Source organism: Eurypyga helias, unplaced genomic scaffold (genome assembly GCF_000690775.1).
Source record: "Eurypyga helias isolate BGI_N326 unplaced genomic scaffold, ASM69077v1 scaffold2169, whole genome shotgun sequence".
Lineage (NCBI taxonomy): Eukaryota > Metazoa > Chordata > Aves > Eurypygiformes > Eurypygidae > Eurypyga > Eurypyga helias.
In genome coordinates this window covers 104244-120666 of record NW_010271177.1, presented here as the reverse complement: position 1 = coordinate 120666, position 16423 = coordinate 104244, and the positions used below count along the sequence as shown (strand labels likewise).

Below are 16423 nucleotides of genomic sequence, written 5' to 3'. Positions count from 1 at the left end.
TATGCAGTAGGATACATTTGGGTAACTATGGGAAGGCCATAAAAATGTAGAAATCTTCCCCTGACTAATGCAGGACCTTAGTGGAGGGTTGTGCTGTCAGTTTTATGGTCACCTTGTCTGGAGATCACAGAATTGAACAGAGGTATTTCAGACATTGATGGAAAATGATCCTGGGGAAATGCTGGGGAACAGAATAACAGGTAGGCAGTGAGTGAGCAAGCTGTCAGACAGGCTTTGGCAGCATGGGGACCATGGCGTGCCACCTGGGATCATAGAAACATGAGCATGAATGTGCCATGAAAATATTTAGGCCACTTTTTTTGTGAGTGATATTTATTATTGAAGCAAATTAATACTGCAAAACTGGCTTGCAGAAGGATAGACAAAATTAGGGATTGCTGTCCCACTAGACAAGGGGATGGGGATAGGCCAGGTCTTTTCTCAGAAAGGGTGGAAATGAAAGTCAGAAAAGCTCTAGTGAGAAGGACCTACAACTTCTTTAAGCGATGTATGGAGTGATGAAAATGTAGAGGCATCATAGTTGCCATACTACACATCTGGTATTTGCTGTTTTGCATACCCTTGACTTCTCCCCTTGACAGCTGAGGCATAGTCTGACAAGGACTGACAAAGCTGTGGCCTAGCAAAATAGGAAATAGGGCTATGGACATGTGCTGGATGAGATGATTCTCCTGAGGGTGGTTCTTTGGAACAGTCACAAAATTTTGAATGAAATCTGGGCTCCAAGACAATGGTGAAACTGTCATTGACTTGGAATGGAGGTAACAAAAATAATTAGGATCAATTTTGGCTCATCAGCAAATTGTGTTCAGCTGAAGAGAATGTTATTAGTTGAATTTTTACAAATCACTATTTAATGTCTTGTGGTACTGGTCTATGTTATCACCTTGTAAAATAGAAATTTTAGATCTATAAATCAATTAGCAATGTATCCTAACTTTCTAAAGATGTAAACATATGACCATCCACTCCAAATTACTAGATTATTTCACACAGTAAGTTATTTATATCCAGAATCTCAAGGTTTCAAAATGTTCTTTAAGCTAAAGGAATTAAACGTACAATATAGGTCTGATTTTGTATTGTCTGTATTACTAAGACTACATTTATTCAGTGACAGTTTAGAACGTTTCATATTCATTTACTGCATATCCATGAATAAAACATGCTTGTCTGCTAGGATTTTTATAATTCTAAATGCATACCTAGTCTCTCACTGTCTAATTTCCTTTTCTGCACTATCCTCAACATGCAACCCATACTTTGGAATTTATGTATTATCTATGCTGCACAAAATTTTGGCAATTGAAATATGACTTAAGTTTTTTGAGGTGAAGGTGAAGATAACTATTTGATGCTGAGTTCTGTTATTTATTTGATGCGTAGCGTTGTACCAACAGTACAGCATATTATCTGTGACATGATGTTATACAGAGCTGCTTACAGCTGTAGTTGCATTCTATCATTTTTTGCCATGACTGCTTGCCTTAATTTACACTGTTGCAAAATTGAAGCAATTATGTGCTTGTTTTGCATTAGATTTTTTGTAATACTGTAAATGAGAAGACAATCAAAGCCTGCTAACCTATAACAAAATCCATCACTTTTGAGAAACAACAGATTAAGGAGTGAAATTCCTTTGAGAGTACACAACAATGCCCATCAATTTGATTAAAAAAAAAAAAAAAAAATCAACATTAACAGCAGATACCTGTCTAGTGTTGGTAGGAGACAGAGTATTGCTTCTTTTCTCAGTAATGCTTCCTGAATTTGTAAGCAATTTACCTGGTGCCATCTGAAAGAAAAATGTTCAAAAGCTGCTTTTTTCTGCTGAAGACCTTAATGATTCAACAATGCATCATTACTTAGTTCAGATTCTGAGGTATGGGGCTTCTCCCATTCCATATTACTTATAAATCAGTTTCATAGGGGGCTATATGAATATTAGGGCTCTGGAAAGTACTAACAGCAGTCTCCTTTATTGCTTCCTGTATTCCCTTAAGTCTTATTATAAAGGAGAGAACAAAATGTGTTTCCCCTTGGGTAAGAGGGAATGGTCAAAAAGAGAACTTCTGCATTAAGAATACTGTGGCAATAGGACCAGCGGAAAATTGGTAAAAGAATATGAAAAGAATATTATTTTAGAAAAGAAAGAGAGATACATAGCAAAGTAAAATAAAAGCTAAACCAATAAAATTCATAGCGAAGACTATGTGGATTAGATAGAAGGCAAAGGCTTAACTAAAAACACCTGAAAGACAAAAGAGCAAGACTACACATATAATACCCGTCCTAAAGGAGGCTTAAAGATTGAAAAGCAATACATTTTGGCATCCAATACACAAAGCCTTTTAAGAAACAGAGTTCCAGTTTAAAATAACAATAATAAAGTCTAACTAACCTGCTGCTTCTGTTCCTCTGCTTTCTCTTTAATAACAGACTCACATGCTTCTTGACCATTTCTTTCTTCTTTTTGAACAGTAACCAGTTCTTCAGAAAACTCGTCTTTCTGCCATGTGAAAAGAAAATTAAGTAAGCATATACACAATAGAATGTAGCAACTGTTTGCTGCACACTATGTTATGCTCTGTACAGAGCAGAAGAAAAATAACTGAAATCATATCTGAAACCTGTCATCAGCACTGGTGTAAGATGTTTATAGCAAAAGATATGCAGGAAAACCTGATTAATTCATTCATTCCTGGACAAATAAAGACTAATTTTTTCAAAGCTGAAGGACTCTTTTCTGAGACAGGGAAAGTATAGGATACCAAAGACCTCAAGTGGTTGGTCAAGAATCTGAGGAATAAAAACCAATTTGTACCCAGAATAAGTAAGGGAAAATAAAGGATTAAGAAAGTGACACTAGGAAAAAAATATACTAAACAATATATACATAATAAAAAAAACCCCAGATTGCAAGAAAACAGTTCTAGGGGAGTAAAGAAATATTTTTGAGTCTCTAGAATGTTCAAATTTGTCTAAGAGGTGGAAAGGGAAGAAAGTCTTTTAAGCACAAATCATAACCAGGCTGAACTTGCATCTGTTCTTGTTTTCCTCCCTCCTTCAACTTCCTGTCAACAATCCATAACCACTCTGAATGTAGTTAACTGTACCTTAGATCAGCCACTTTTATCATTCCTTTTGGCTAATACTCCTAGCTTAAATCTCAAAGACTGCACAACTGGCAAAAAGTACTTACATAACAGAAATTTGAACAACCATACTGTATTTTATGAAGACTTCATGAATCCTTTAAAATTGTCATGAAAGAAATTTACAGATTTCAAAGTACATCACAGTGGCACAATGTAAGGAAAAAATAAAAGTTTTATGGTTACTGTTTTGTGTATTTCACCCCTGTAGCTGTCCAGCCAACAGTTATAGTCCTAAATAAATTCTTTAAGAAAGTGTTGCATTATTAATTTTCCATTCTAGAATTAAACAAATGAAAAATTGTGTATGAACTATTCATTACAAATCTGCTTTTTCCTGAAGAAGTATTCTTTAATTTTACAATTGAAAAAACCATGAATTATTTTCTTCTGTTCCTCAGTTAAAAGTATTGATCCAGACATTAAGCTTGATAAGTTGATGCAGATGCAATATATTCTCCAGATTTAAAAAAAAAAAAAAAATACCTTAAACTCCTTAAGTTCTTTCAGAGATCTACACAACTCATCAACAGAATTAACAACTTCTCTGTACTTTAATATGGCTTTTTCAACATACTTCTTTCCTTCTTCAATACCTACAAAAGTAAAACAGGAAAGTAGGATAGAATGCCTCAAACAGATGCATAACAATCAATGCACTTTGTAACCCCAATATTCTACAATAATAAAATCTTTCTGTGTTTTGTTTTGCTGAAGGAGTTCTGTGATCCACAGCAAAGTTCTTTTCTAGCTCTTACTAACTTACTTGAGATGGGCCCTCATAGTCACTGCAGGTCCTCTGCTAGGCTTCTACTTGAACAAAATTACTTCTAATTGGATAGGGATACTGCTTTAAAAGATGCTGGTCGCGTAAAGTGTCTCCTAAATTATTTGCCTTATTATACAGATAGGAGGCATGCTTATGTGAAATACAAAACAAAAGCAGAATGGAGAAGGTTTTTCCCCATGTAATGACTTAAAACACCAAGCAGATTCTTTCTCCTGGTGTTCCTAATCAGCTGGTGCAGAAAATCCATTCTGTCAGCTCCTTTCCTACAGATAGGAATGTTTAAAATATTGAGAAGGTTTAAAAAAAAAAGAGAGAAGAAAAAAAAGCAATCCATGCTATCTAAATAGCCTTTTTACACTAACTCAGAGGAATTTAAATTTAAAAGCACAGTTTGACTGTTGAAAATTTTTCAGATTTACTACTTGAATTGATAGGCCTTTTGCATTTGAAAGGTCACCTTAGCTTTGGATAAAATAACTTCGACAACTATATAAGCATTTCAAGCGGGAGAAAAAAACAAAACCTGAAGTTTGTTGACTTTCATTATTTTTGGTCAGCAATGTTCCAAATCAATACTATTGCAAATACAGTGTTTACATAACAATCTATATTTTTTGCTAATAAAATGCTGAAGAAGTTTTGCAATCAAACACCACTAGTTATGCACAGTGTTCAGGTAGAAAAAAAAAAATCCTTCAGCACTGAGGTATATCAGTGTAATGTATTTTGTCTTCAAAGGCTTGCCTGTTATGAGATAGCGTAAAATGTGAAGTCTTAATTCCAAGCTCATAAATATTACAAGGACATTCACACTTTGATTTCAAGGTGAACTCAGGCTGTATACAGAAAACCAAGTGACTGCCAAACTTTAGAATTTTATCTTTTTAAAATATTTGTTCCAAATTCCTCCAGTCAATAATTTGAAACATTTGTTCTTTTAAAACTTCATGGTATTTTCTTCTTAAACAAACAAATTGAGGAATCTGCTTCCTCCTCTCCTAAGCTACTGTATTATTTTTCCCACAGTACATTACCAGACAGCTCCTCACCATATAACTGTTTAGCAAGCTCTATAATCTGCTGAATTTTTTCTTCTTGTTCAGGCATTGCAGGCTCAATAAACTTATTGAATTGCTTGTAGAGAGTCTCTATTGCTTCTCTTGTTTTGCATTCTGTAGAATACTTGCTAACTCTAATCACTGTTGCACTCACATCTTCAAACCAAAATTGACACTGAGGGATAAAAACATTGCATTATAAAGGATTATTATCAGCAGTTCAAGATTTTTATAAAATAGACTGGACTACTCTTAGACTTTCCATAATCAGTGGCTTACAGCGTGTCTTAAGTTTTCCAACGTTAATTCAACCTGAATTGCAACACTAGGTCCATGCTTACATTACAAACATAGTGAGGTTATTAGTTAATGGTTCTGTAAAACATAGGTTTTATTTCTGAATTTTTTCCACCTTGTATATAAAATGACTAATTTCACAAACTTTGTTTCATGGCCACAGTTACACCTCTCCAAGGGCAGCAAGGCTGCAAGGCTGCTTAGATTTCGTCTACTAGCAAACAGGGTTTTTGGTCTCAGCATTCATTAAAGTTGCTAGGAACCTTTCTACCAACAAGAATGGGCTTTAGAACATACCCTTAAACACTTTTTGTTAACAATACTCTGAGGAGGGTGGAATCTGGTTTTCACTCAGTGTCATCTATATTGCATCATTACAACAAACAGCTAATAATCACCATTTTTAATTACCAATAATGTCAGTATTTAGGACTGGGCCTAATCACTGGGACAAAACTGTTGAGTAAAAGGTGACACTTCACACTGAGTAAAAAAATTAAAAAAAGCAGTCTTAAATTTTAGCTCTAGGAAATAAAGTATTTCTCTCAAAGTAAGGGGGAAGATTAAAAATTTAAATGCACAACAAATCATAACAAGTTGCTTTGCTAATGATATATGAAATGACACATTGATCAGATCACTGGTCACTGAAAACAGCTTTTCAACAAAACTTTAGTATTGTGATCCATCATTAAGGCAATCTGTCATGCATTTAGATCACTCTGGAGATATGAACAGTGTTATTTCTAAAAATAAACAATGATGACAGGAATGTGCTTGTCTCACAGCAGATGCACCAACACAATATGGCAAGAGGGAAAATACTGCTACAAACTTTTTTCTTTTTAAAAAAGACAATGTATGAGGCAGTCATCAGGCACATTAAAATGAAGTTACAGAAGTCTCCAAAAAGGCAGACTGCAGTTCAGAAAAAAACAATATACTTAACAAATGAGTCTATTAAGAAAAAAAGCAAACAAAAAAGGAAAAAAAAAATCCAACACTGCTTTTAAGGAACTGCATATTTTTCATTTCATTTCCAGAATTACATACCACACAGAGAGCTCTTTCTTACAACTAACAAGTGGGTATTGTAATAACCTGGCTCTTGTGCTTTGACAGCTAATGAAGAGGGTCTTGTGGACCTTTCTGTGTTGCCTTCGAATACACTTAGAGAAAAAGAGCTCCTAAGTATGATCATAGATATGCTGTATCACTATGAAAGTCATATGGAGTTGGAGGCCCCAGGCATATCCATAGCAATGCAAGAATATGGTCACATTTGATAGGTTTTTTTTCTCTCTTTCTCCACAAAGATATAAAGAAAAAAAATAGAAAAAAATACAGATTTTTACCAATCTACTACTTTTGGAAGCCCTAGATCTTTGCCTGAAGTTGTTATAAGCACTTCTATCTGTTCCAGTCCTGGATCATTATTATAACCACAGTGGGGAGTTCAGGTTTACTAGTACCTCTTCGATCATCTGTTGCAGATGCTCCACAAGATCCAGATTTTGCTTGTAATCCTCCACAACTCTGCTAAAGTCATTCAGCTGTTTTTCTAAGTCATTGATTGACCCCAAGAGAAGTCTAACTTTAGCATTTGGTTTATCTGCTACAAAGCAAATTACTTTCTTCTCTAAATTATCCATCTTCTTTTTAAGAATCTGTTAAAAAAATGTATCAATGTTAAATAACACAACGAAAATGTTTCTATTTTTAGAAATAAAAAGTAAAAAAACATGAGAAAAATCACATAAACCTATTTCTTCTCCTGTGTTTTAAATATTATAAGTCGCTTTTTCAAAAATCAAATGAGACTGGAGAGCCTTTACAATGCTCATTAAAATAAAAAGAAATTGTATTTATTAAAGGTGGAATTGAGTTATATTTTTCAGCTTAAAAAAAACCCACAACTGTAATAATGAAACATGAGATCTAGAACAAAGTAACTTTCACTGAATCTGGAAAAAAAAAAATACAACTAAGCCTCTGGAGACTTTGACAAAATACAAGTCAGTTTAAACACCACGGTTAGTTATGTCCTAGAATATTTACATATTGCTTAAGAATCTGATGTAAGCAGCATCAGTGACAATCTAGAATAATCCCAATGATCAAGGGGAACAAGTATTCATACTAGTACTTTATGATGTCTGGTATAAACATAACTTCCTATATTTAAGGTTAAGATGCTATATGTGTATACATTTATATATTTTATACCCTGGGAACACTGGTCTTGACAGTTGACCCAGACTTCATTGTGCTAGCTGTTTTACAAGTGTTGCAAAAAGACCACTCTTTGATTTTTGTTTGGAAAGGAAAAGTATTGTTTAAGGTAGAACGTCCACATAAACACCTGTAAGAATATACACTGGCAGGAAGGGTGTTGCCCGCAGGTCAAAGGAGGTGATTATTCCCTTCCATGTAGCACTAGTGAGGTTACATCTGGAGTCCTGTCCCCACTTCAGGTTCCCTAGTTTGAGAAAATACCTGGCCAGACTGGAGCAAATCCAGGAAGGGACCAGAAAGATGACAGCACACATGAGACATGCTCAGATGTATGGACGAAGAGAGCTGGGATTTTTTAGCCTGGAGAAGAGAAGGCTTAAAGTAGATCTTATCACTGTCTATAAAAACATGTTAGGAGGGAGTAAAGAAAACAGACACCACTCATCTCAGTGGTGTCTTGTAAAAAGACAAAAGGCAATGGACTGAAACTGAAATAGAGCAACTTTTTGTAGCTGACCCTGCTCTGAGGCAGGAATTTTGACTAGGTCGTCTCCAGAGGCCCCTTGAACCTCAGTGATTCTGTGATTTGACTTTACATTTGTGGATGCAATGGCCAAGAAAGGAAAGTGAGAATAAAAAAATAAGAAGGTGTAAAAGGAATAGTCAATGACAATAAAAGAAATCCCAAAAATAGAATTATAGAATCAACTGAAAATTTCAAGTGAAAAATTAATGAGGAGACTGGCAGAGCAAGTGGAATAGAAAATACTAGCTCTGACAACTAAAAAGGTCACCGGACGCTTTCGAAGAAGAGTTTCTGATGAATGCAAAGAATGGGTGAGACCTGCACGGTACTAAGGTGCAAGTGAACACGATCAACTCCAGGCAGCAGATGTAGAAAAAGGTTCTGAATACTTACATGATGAAACAAGAAAGACAAGAAAGTGGCTGGATTCAAGAGGGAATACGTACACATTTATTGTTGATTTTGATAGGGTATTTGTGAATGGTGGGTTTTTTGTTAATTTGGGAGTTTTGGGGATTTTTTGGTTTTGGTTTGTTTTTTTTTTAAGGAGAGGGAATACTAGGACACATACTATGAAGAAACAGAGTCAAGAATAATGAAAGATAAAATAAAAAGTAATGGAGAATAAAAAGAATAAACACAGAGAAGTCAGGAATTGAGATAAGATTATTTCACTGAAGGAAATCGAACAATAAAAGGAACAGAACAATGAAAAATTACTGAGACGGGAAGGATCTAAAGCTGAATAACAGGGAAGTTCATGATAGTTTTTACATCACTGATCTGCTTGGCACACACCACAGCAATTCAATCAGTGAAGTCTTCACTAAGACTAAAATTTCCAACATTACCTGTATTTTCTCTGTGTATGTATCAACTTGCTGAATCTGAATTTTAAGTACTTTCAAATTTCGAGCTTTTTCAGTTTTCTTCATATAGTTAAACTTCAAATTGTTGAATTTCTTTTTGAGATCCTTAAATGAGTCTCTGAGCTGAAAAAGAGTAAGTATATTTTTTAGTAAAAAAGAAACCAGCAGTTAAATATAGCTGTTTCGTTTTTTTCAAGAGCTGTTTAATAGCCCATGATCTGACCACTGAAAATTTAACACAGAAATTAACAATACTATGTCATCTCATAAAGCATCCTTATTTCCTCAGAATTTCTTTCCAGTAGTAGAAACTCAATATTACTAAATCAACATTTTTGCATTCTGAATGCTGAGCATTGTTTCTGGAATGGCTGGGACATAAAAAGGCTTGGAGCAAAGGATGAGATCTTTGATTAGACAATCTGTGAAAAAGTCTTGTCCAAGAACTTTCATTGATTTTATCAGAGGCAGATGTCCTTCACATACTCTAGTCCATTTAGTGGAAATGTTAGCCATGTAAATGTATATTCATGCTTACTTTCCATAAAAACAGTTTTACTGGGCTTGGACAAGTAGATTTGTATTTATTCATGGTATTTTTTTCCTAAAATACATTTAGTTTACGTCAGATTGTTTTTTTTCTGCTGAGTTTTTTCCCCTTCTTTTTCAGAAGTGCAGCTTCTGAAAGGAAGTTACATAGGGTCATCGTTTGTATACTGTGGTAGTCTAAACATCTTAGTACAATTATTCACAGCCTACAAAGATGAATCCAGTTCTTTGCAGGATCAAGATATAGACTGTATAAGCACCTGCCTTTTCAAGCACTATTCTATGCATATGATAGCAGAGAGATTCTGCCTAAAAGATACCCAAAGAAAGTCCCACCTAACTACAACCTCACCTAACTACAGCTATGCAGATTTGGCACCACTTGAGAGTATTATTGCCAGTTAGCACTGACTTAGTGCAGCAAGTTCAACATTAGGGAAATTATTCTTATAATAATATAGATAAAGATGAATTAGTCAAGACTCTTCAGATGGACTTATATCAGCTGATATTAAATTTGTTGTAAAACTTTTATTTCTATTTAGCTGGAATGCAGCTATATTTTCTTCAATCTACAGAATATTTTAAAAATCCAGAATGAATGGAATGACACTGATGAAGCCCTAGAAAGCTACACTTTCATTTACTCATATGGATAAGATGCGTTGCCAATTTACCAGAACGAATTTAATACACATCAAAAAGAATAGTCATACATGATCAAATTTTAAAAAGTGTTTATTTACCACGGGAACTAGTTAGAATATAAAGTTGTTATATTCCTTCTTCATCCAAGGAAAATGAACTGTTTGCTTTAATGTTCCCTTACGCCATGTCATTCCTGCATTAACACTGTTATACAAATAAGCATAGCAAACATACTCAGCTAAATTATCTTTAAAGGACCATGTGTTTTGTAAGTATAAAATTTCATTTTTTCAATATTTTTTCTCTGAAAGCTATGTAATTTTTTATTTTATTTACAACTGAATAAAGATCTTTTAGGTATTATAATTACTATTAAATGCCTTTAGGCAAAAGACATGAGAATGAGACAAGCAAAAATCCTACTTAAAATATGTTTCTAGTACCTTATAAAAGGTAATATTTAAATTGCATTACAATTCTATGATCATATTTTCAAATTATCTATAATTAATTAATAAAATCTGGTGGAAGTATATAAAAATGACTGCTGGTTGGTTGGGGTTTTTTTAGAATTTCACATCCTTTGGGACATCAATCTTTTGATTTGAGGAGAATATAGATTAAATTATGTAAAATGGTATTTATCTAAAAGGAACTGATATAAAAGAAATGCAGCAGTTTGAAAATGTTAGGGTCTGTTCCTCTAGACACACAAATGAAAAGAACTTACTTGATTAGTGTTAACAAGTTCAGGTCACATCCACAATTTAATATTTAGTTAACATATTTGAGGCTTTTTTAATAATAAAAAGTTCTACAGACTTCCCCCTGGTGGGGAGCAGGAGAGAGCAAAGAATCCAAGGAGTAATGAACACTCATTTTGCTTCTACTGTTATAAGAACAGCTAGCAATCAATCATTATTATTATTATTGCATACTAATGTTAATCCATCAAGGGATATATTTTTCATTTCCATTTCATCCAGTGGGATGTTGTGACATTATTTCAGCAGTGAATAGACAGATGGTGTTCACTCAGTGTAATGGAAAGGAAAGGAACGATTGTCCGCACTGTGATCTCCAATTAGTTTAAGTTCTTTATCCCACCTAAGTACACAGAATAATAAAAATAATAATAAGAATAATCTAAATGCCCTCTGTTAATAAAAGCACATCTGCAGAACAATATTTTGTATTCAGAACACAACAGCCTATTTGATGGTTTAATTCTAAGAAAAAGAAGAGATAAGCAAGAGTTTATTTCAGTTTATTTCACTGGCTTATGCACATACATAGGCTAGTGACTGTTCGTAAGGCCAGAGGCTCTCCTCGTACCAGTATGTGAAATTAGATCATCTTGTTTCAGATATGATGGCTCATGTGTCAAAAGATCTGCAGCTGCTGCAACCCTTCTCCTTTAGCCTCAGTGGAAAAACCAGATTCAGCTCAGACTTGTGCATCGCCCCCTCAGAGTGCATGTAGAGAACTCCTGTTATCATCAGCACTTGTACCAAGGATGATATATGGCTGCCATTTTTTTAAAAAAGCTAAACATATCTCAGTTTTCCACTATTTTCTGCAAACTTAAATTAGAAATACTAAAGGAACCATACACCCTAATAAGCTTCAGTGACTTCAGCCTACAAGTTTAATGCAACTTTGTGACTTGTTCATTGTGTCATAGTCATTAATCAGGCAGCTGTTCCTAACTATAGTTGGCCTGTCATGGGTGGAGAATGATAGTCGAGGAGAGGGGTTTAGGTGCCAATTGCTCCAATTAATCAAACAGCTACAACATAAATTTAAAAAGCAAGTTATAAAGCTGCTTTAAACGTGTTTTTGTTAACAGTACATTTCCAGTAAAACGCTTTGATTCTTGTGTGAGCCACTCTAGAATGTACTTCAGTGTTGTTAGCCACTGACACTTCTCTTCTTATTCATACATGAAACTTTTAATGTCACTATTAATCAAGATAGTCCATGAAAGCAGATTGCTGAAAATACATTGGCAAAGATTAAAGGACAGAAGCAAAGCCAACCAGAAAGTGGGAAGAAATAAAAGGTGCTGTTCAAGTCATTAATGATTAATTTGGGACTTCAATCAAAATAAATTACAAAGTGAGAAATGTACTAAGTATCAGTTCCCGTTGACTTGTTAAAAGAGATAGCTCATTACCCCCCTGTGGTTAAGATGTACATTTTCAGTTATACCTTTCTGTAAGTGTATAAATAATCATATGATGATGAAAAAAGTAAGATGACTGGGGAGAACTGAAAACCCACTTCATGATGTTACTCTTCTGTTGCATGTTTTATGAAGACATGCATAAATGTTATTTTTAAAGTAATCACCTAAAGAAAAGAGTTTTTCATTGCTAAAGTTCTTATGTAAATAACTATGTGATTTATCATCCCACAAAGAGATTTGTGTAGTATTAGGCAGTTTTAACTTATACCACCTACCATGACTTTCCCAAATTAAAATTAAAAAAATAAATAAATAACACTGCAATTGAAATTATACTATGCAATTATTTTGCAGAGGGTGTCCATTAACTATGAGAAACTAAAACATTAAATTTTGCAATATAGGGCACGTGGGGAGTAACGTGTCACTGACACACTCTTCATTTAAATCTGAGCAACACAGAAGATTTTTCTCTATTTCCTGCTCTCACTGGAAGTCTAACAAGTAATAAAAATAGGAAAACAATAATTATCATAAAGGAGTCACAGCCTCCTGTCCTCATTATTTAATCCCAGAATCAAAGAACAGAAAGAAGATATTAAATTAACATAACATTGTGCCTGAGTGTGTCCAGGCTTACATACAGGCTGCTCAGTGAACATTTCCTTTTCATCAAGAAGATTGAGGGGTTTTCAGTAAAAACCGAGAAATCTTTCCTTCAAACCTCAAATATACTGATTCTGCCATACCACTGCAAGGCATAATGGGTAGGTACTTCATCCTTTCATTCTCTTCTACAGCACAGTTTCCTCGACCAGAGTTTCTCCTATACCACGTGCAGCTCCTATTGCCTCCTACCATCAGCCAAGAAGTTACATCACAGGAGACTGATGCACAAAAGATTAGAGAGTGAAACATATTCAGCTTATAACTGACAAAGGACTAGAACTGTAACTGATGTTCAAAACCCCCTTTTTTTGATGTACATGTTCTTTCCATTTTAAAATACCTTTTTGTGAAAATGAATACTTTTCACAAACACACAAAAATATTTTATAAAAGAAAATTCAAACGACAATTTTCTGATCAAAACTATTTGGGACAGAAATGTCAGTCACCTCTACTTTAGTGATTTCCAGGAAATACAGTCTTTCTTGATTCAGGTGTGGATTTACTTTGCAAAAGATAAATAAGAAAATCCAACCTTCAGTGTCCTGTGCTTTCACTACCTATGCCTCACACTACAGAGAAAATTCTTCCTTCCATGTAAGAATCCAGTTTCTGCATTTCATGGATGCACAGAAGTCCTGTCTACAGAACCTCAAGTGTAGAGGCCATCAGCCTCTTATTTTAATAGTTTACTGAGAAAATTCATTATTTGTATTTGGCCTACTTAGATGTTAAATTAATAACCATATTAACTAAGTAATTTTTCCTGACCTAAGTTGCATAATACTAAATTAATGAAAAAAAAGAAATTATAGAAGAAAAAGAAATGTTAAGCACCATATATGTAAATTGTACTTTTGTTTGAAACTTCAGCTTCTTAAGAAAGAATTTTGAATACTCATGTATTTTGGATGAAGCTGACAGAGCCGAAAGACAAAGAAAATACAGCTGCTCTATTTCCAGTCCTCGTGGTACAGTGAAAGTACTTTATTGCCAGCCCGACTAGCAGATATAATCCTGAAGTGCAGAGGTATGAATCAGGGAGCATTATTGTTCGTGTGTGGATCAAAGGTTACTGCTAAGATGAAAATCAACTTTTCTGTATACATATGAAGTATCTAGGGGAATGGTAGAGACTACTATATTACAGAACACAACAGCCCTTTTAACAGTCATTTAATGTGTTGGAATTACTCTCATTTACCTCATTTATCTCCTCTTGAGTGGTGCATTTTTGGAAATGCTGTGACAATTCTTCCTCATATTTATCAGCTTTGGAGTTCCAGTTAATGCTATCACACTCAAATCTAGCAAGTTCTTGCTTCAGATTCTTTACAGAAACATTCAAGCAATTCTAAACAGGAAACAGACAAAGAACTATGAAGATCAGGAAATGTATTGATGTAAACAATCTAAAATTAGTATCATTTTGAGGCAGAACATGCACTGTCAGTCTCAATGCTCTAGAGTAATCTATTAAATGTCCACTGTAACAAAAGCAAGTACATAGCAGTTCCAGTCACTAGTAGTCTGAGGAGTAGTTTTGGGTCAAAGTCACAATTCACGCATGGTGTCATCTGTGGGCAAACAGGAAGTTGCCTTCTCTCATTTTTACCATCTGGAGATTAGTTTTTTTCTGCTGTCAATCAATTTATGAAGTCTGAAGAGCAGACTGGCAATGTGGATAAACTAGGCAGGTCGTAAGGGAATGTCTTGCTTTCTCCTTATTAAATGAATACAGGTCAGTGACAATCCTGCCGTGAATAACTAACTCCTAAAATTATATCCATTTTGCCATGCAAAACAGTCTGGAATCCACTAATAAGGTAACACTATTATGTTTCATTTTTGTTCTTTTCTTATCCTTTTTTTATAGGAGAATAAATATGCAAAGCAACTCTTACAAAGTAACAGGAGTATAATATACACGGGATATTCAAGAATTCACTAACAGGGCCTTGAATAACATGAAAAATACTAGAGAACTGAAAGTCATGCCTTTTTTTTTTTTTAATTTAAGACTAACTTCCTCCTTATTTCAAATCTGTTTCAGTGTTTTCCACAGTAAGATCTGTTCACAGATCATTAAAAAAAAAAAAGATATCAAAGTAATTAATTTTTCTTTTATTTTGGCAAAAGCAATTAGTAATATGAGCAGCTGTTGAAGAATAAGTTTCATCATTCCTGAATGTTTCATTTAATTTGATGACTGTATATCTGCAAGCTCTAAAGGTAGAAATCTAAAAATGATCAATTGTTTAACATTTTATGTTTGGTTTTATTTTAAAAGGATCTTAAAACTCTGTATTTATTTTTCTCAGAGTATTAATACATTTATGTACATCTAAAAGTCAGTCAGCTCCAATAATAATGTTTAATATTTATCTTTGATTTCACAAATCATTCTAATTCTACTCACAGATTGCTGCACTGCAGACAAGATATCCACTCCCTGAGTAATAAGCAGTTTATATAGCAGTCTGATATGTCCATGTTTCTCCTGAGCATTCACAAGGTAGGCTTTAGCATGGTGCGTATTTTCAGGGTCCTCATGTATTTCAGGAATATCCAATTCTCCTGATTTTGATAGAAATTCCAGCTAGAATATATTGAAACAGTCTGTGTTTAAAATAATATAAAAGAAAGCTTACAATACCTTCCTTACCCATGTGTTACTCTAAACTTTGTTGACATGGGTTTAAGTAATTAAATCTGGGTTGAGATCTGAATTTTAAATTCTCCAAATTTCAAGCAGTCTTGATCCAACTTTTTAATTTTAATCACCAGGAGGGTTAATACTGGGGTTTTGAGTGGAAAAACCCAAAGATGACAGGCACCAAAACCAAAAAGAGTTTAATGGCAAAGGGAAGAAGATATGTTTTAAAAGATTACACTCACTTCTTTTTCAATATGATGGAATTTGACAGTCTTGTTAAAAATCTCATCATATTCTGTCATTGTGTCCTTTACTGTTTGATGGAGGTGAATAAGTTCACTTATTTTCTCTGAATTCTCTTTCACAGGAAATCCTTTCTGACTTGGCAATTCTGATAATTTTATCAGGTACTCAAGCTCAGCATTCAGTTGCTAGTAAAAAAGCAGAAGTTCACAGAAATATGTTACAGAAATTATGTTACAAAATTACAGAAATATGTTTGCAAGTTTTCCCCTGCATTTAATGAAATAACAATTTTAAAATGGTAAATTGCCTTGGGGAAAAAAACAATGCCACGCTCTTTAAAACATTCTCCACATACTTTACATTTTGCTAGGAATTAATCTCAGCTATGGTCCAGAAACAGCCTTGGATCAAACAAATCAAACTGAGTTACAGGGCAAGGGCAAAATGAATTGCTAAAAACTCAGAGACAGTATTCAGAGGAGGTAGAAGGAGGTATGACATACCTGAGCCTCTGGC

The 16423-nt window shown here is 34.2% G+C and overlaps 1 protein-coding gene across 1 annotated transcript in view; it reads right to left on the bottom strand.

Annotated features, from left to right (window-relative positions):
- CCDC141 (coiled-coil domain containing 141) overlaps positions 1 to 16423 on the bottom strand; it is a 57946-nt gene that overhangs the window by 5015 nt on the left and 36508 nt on the right. Inside the window, exons 15-24 of the mRNA XM_010158694.1 lie at positions 15904 to 16092; positions 15425 to 15604; positions 14210 to 14359; positions 8934 to 9074; positions 6794 to 6988; positions 5016 to 5199; positions 3670 to 3772; positions 3059 to 3095; positions 2423 to 2530; positions 1733 to 1816 (exon numbers count right to left, since the gene is read on the bottom strand). Of these exons, the coding sequence (XP_010156996.1) occupies positions 1733 to 1816; positions 2423 to 2530; positions 3059 to 3095; positions 3670 to 3772; positions 5016 to 5199; positions 6794 to 6988; positions 8934 to 9074; positions 14210 to 14359; positions 15425 to 15604; positions 15904 to 16092 (1371 nt within the window). The remainder of the gene's footprint in view (positions 1 to 1732; positions 1817 to 2422; positions 2531 to 3058; positions 3096 to 3669; positions 3773 to 5015; positions 5200 to 6793; positions 6989 to 8933; positions 9075 to 14209; positions 14360 to 15424; positions 15605 to 15903; positions 16093 to 16423) is intronic.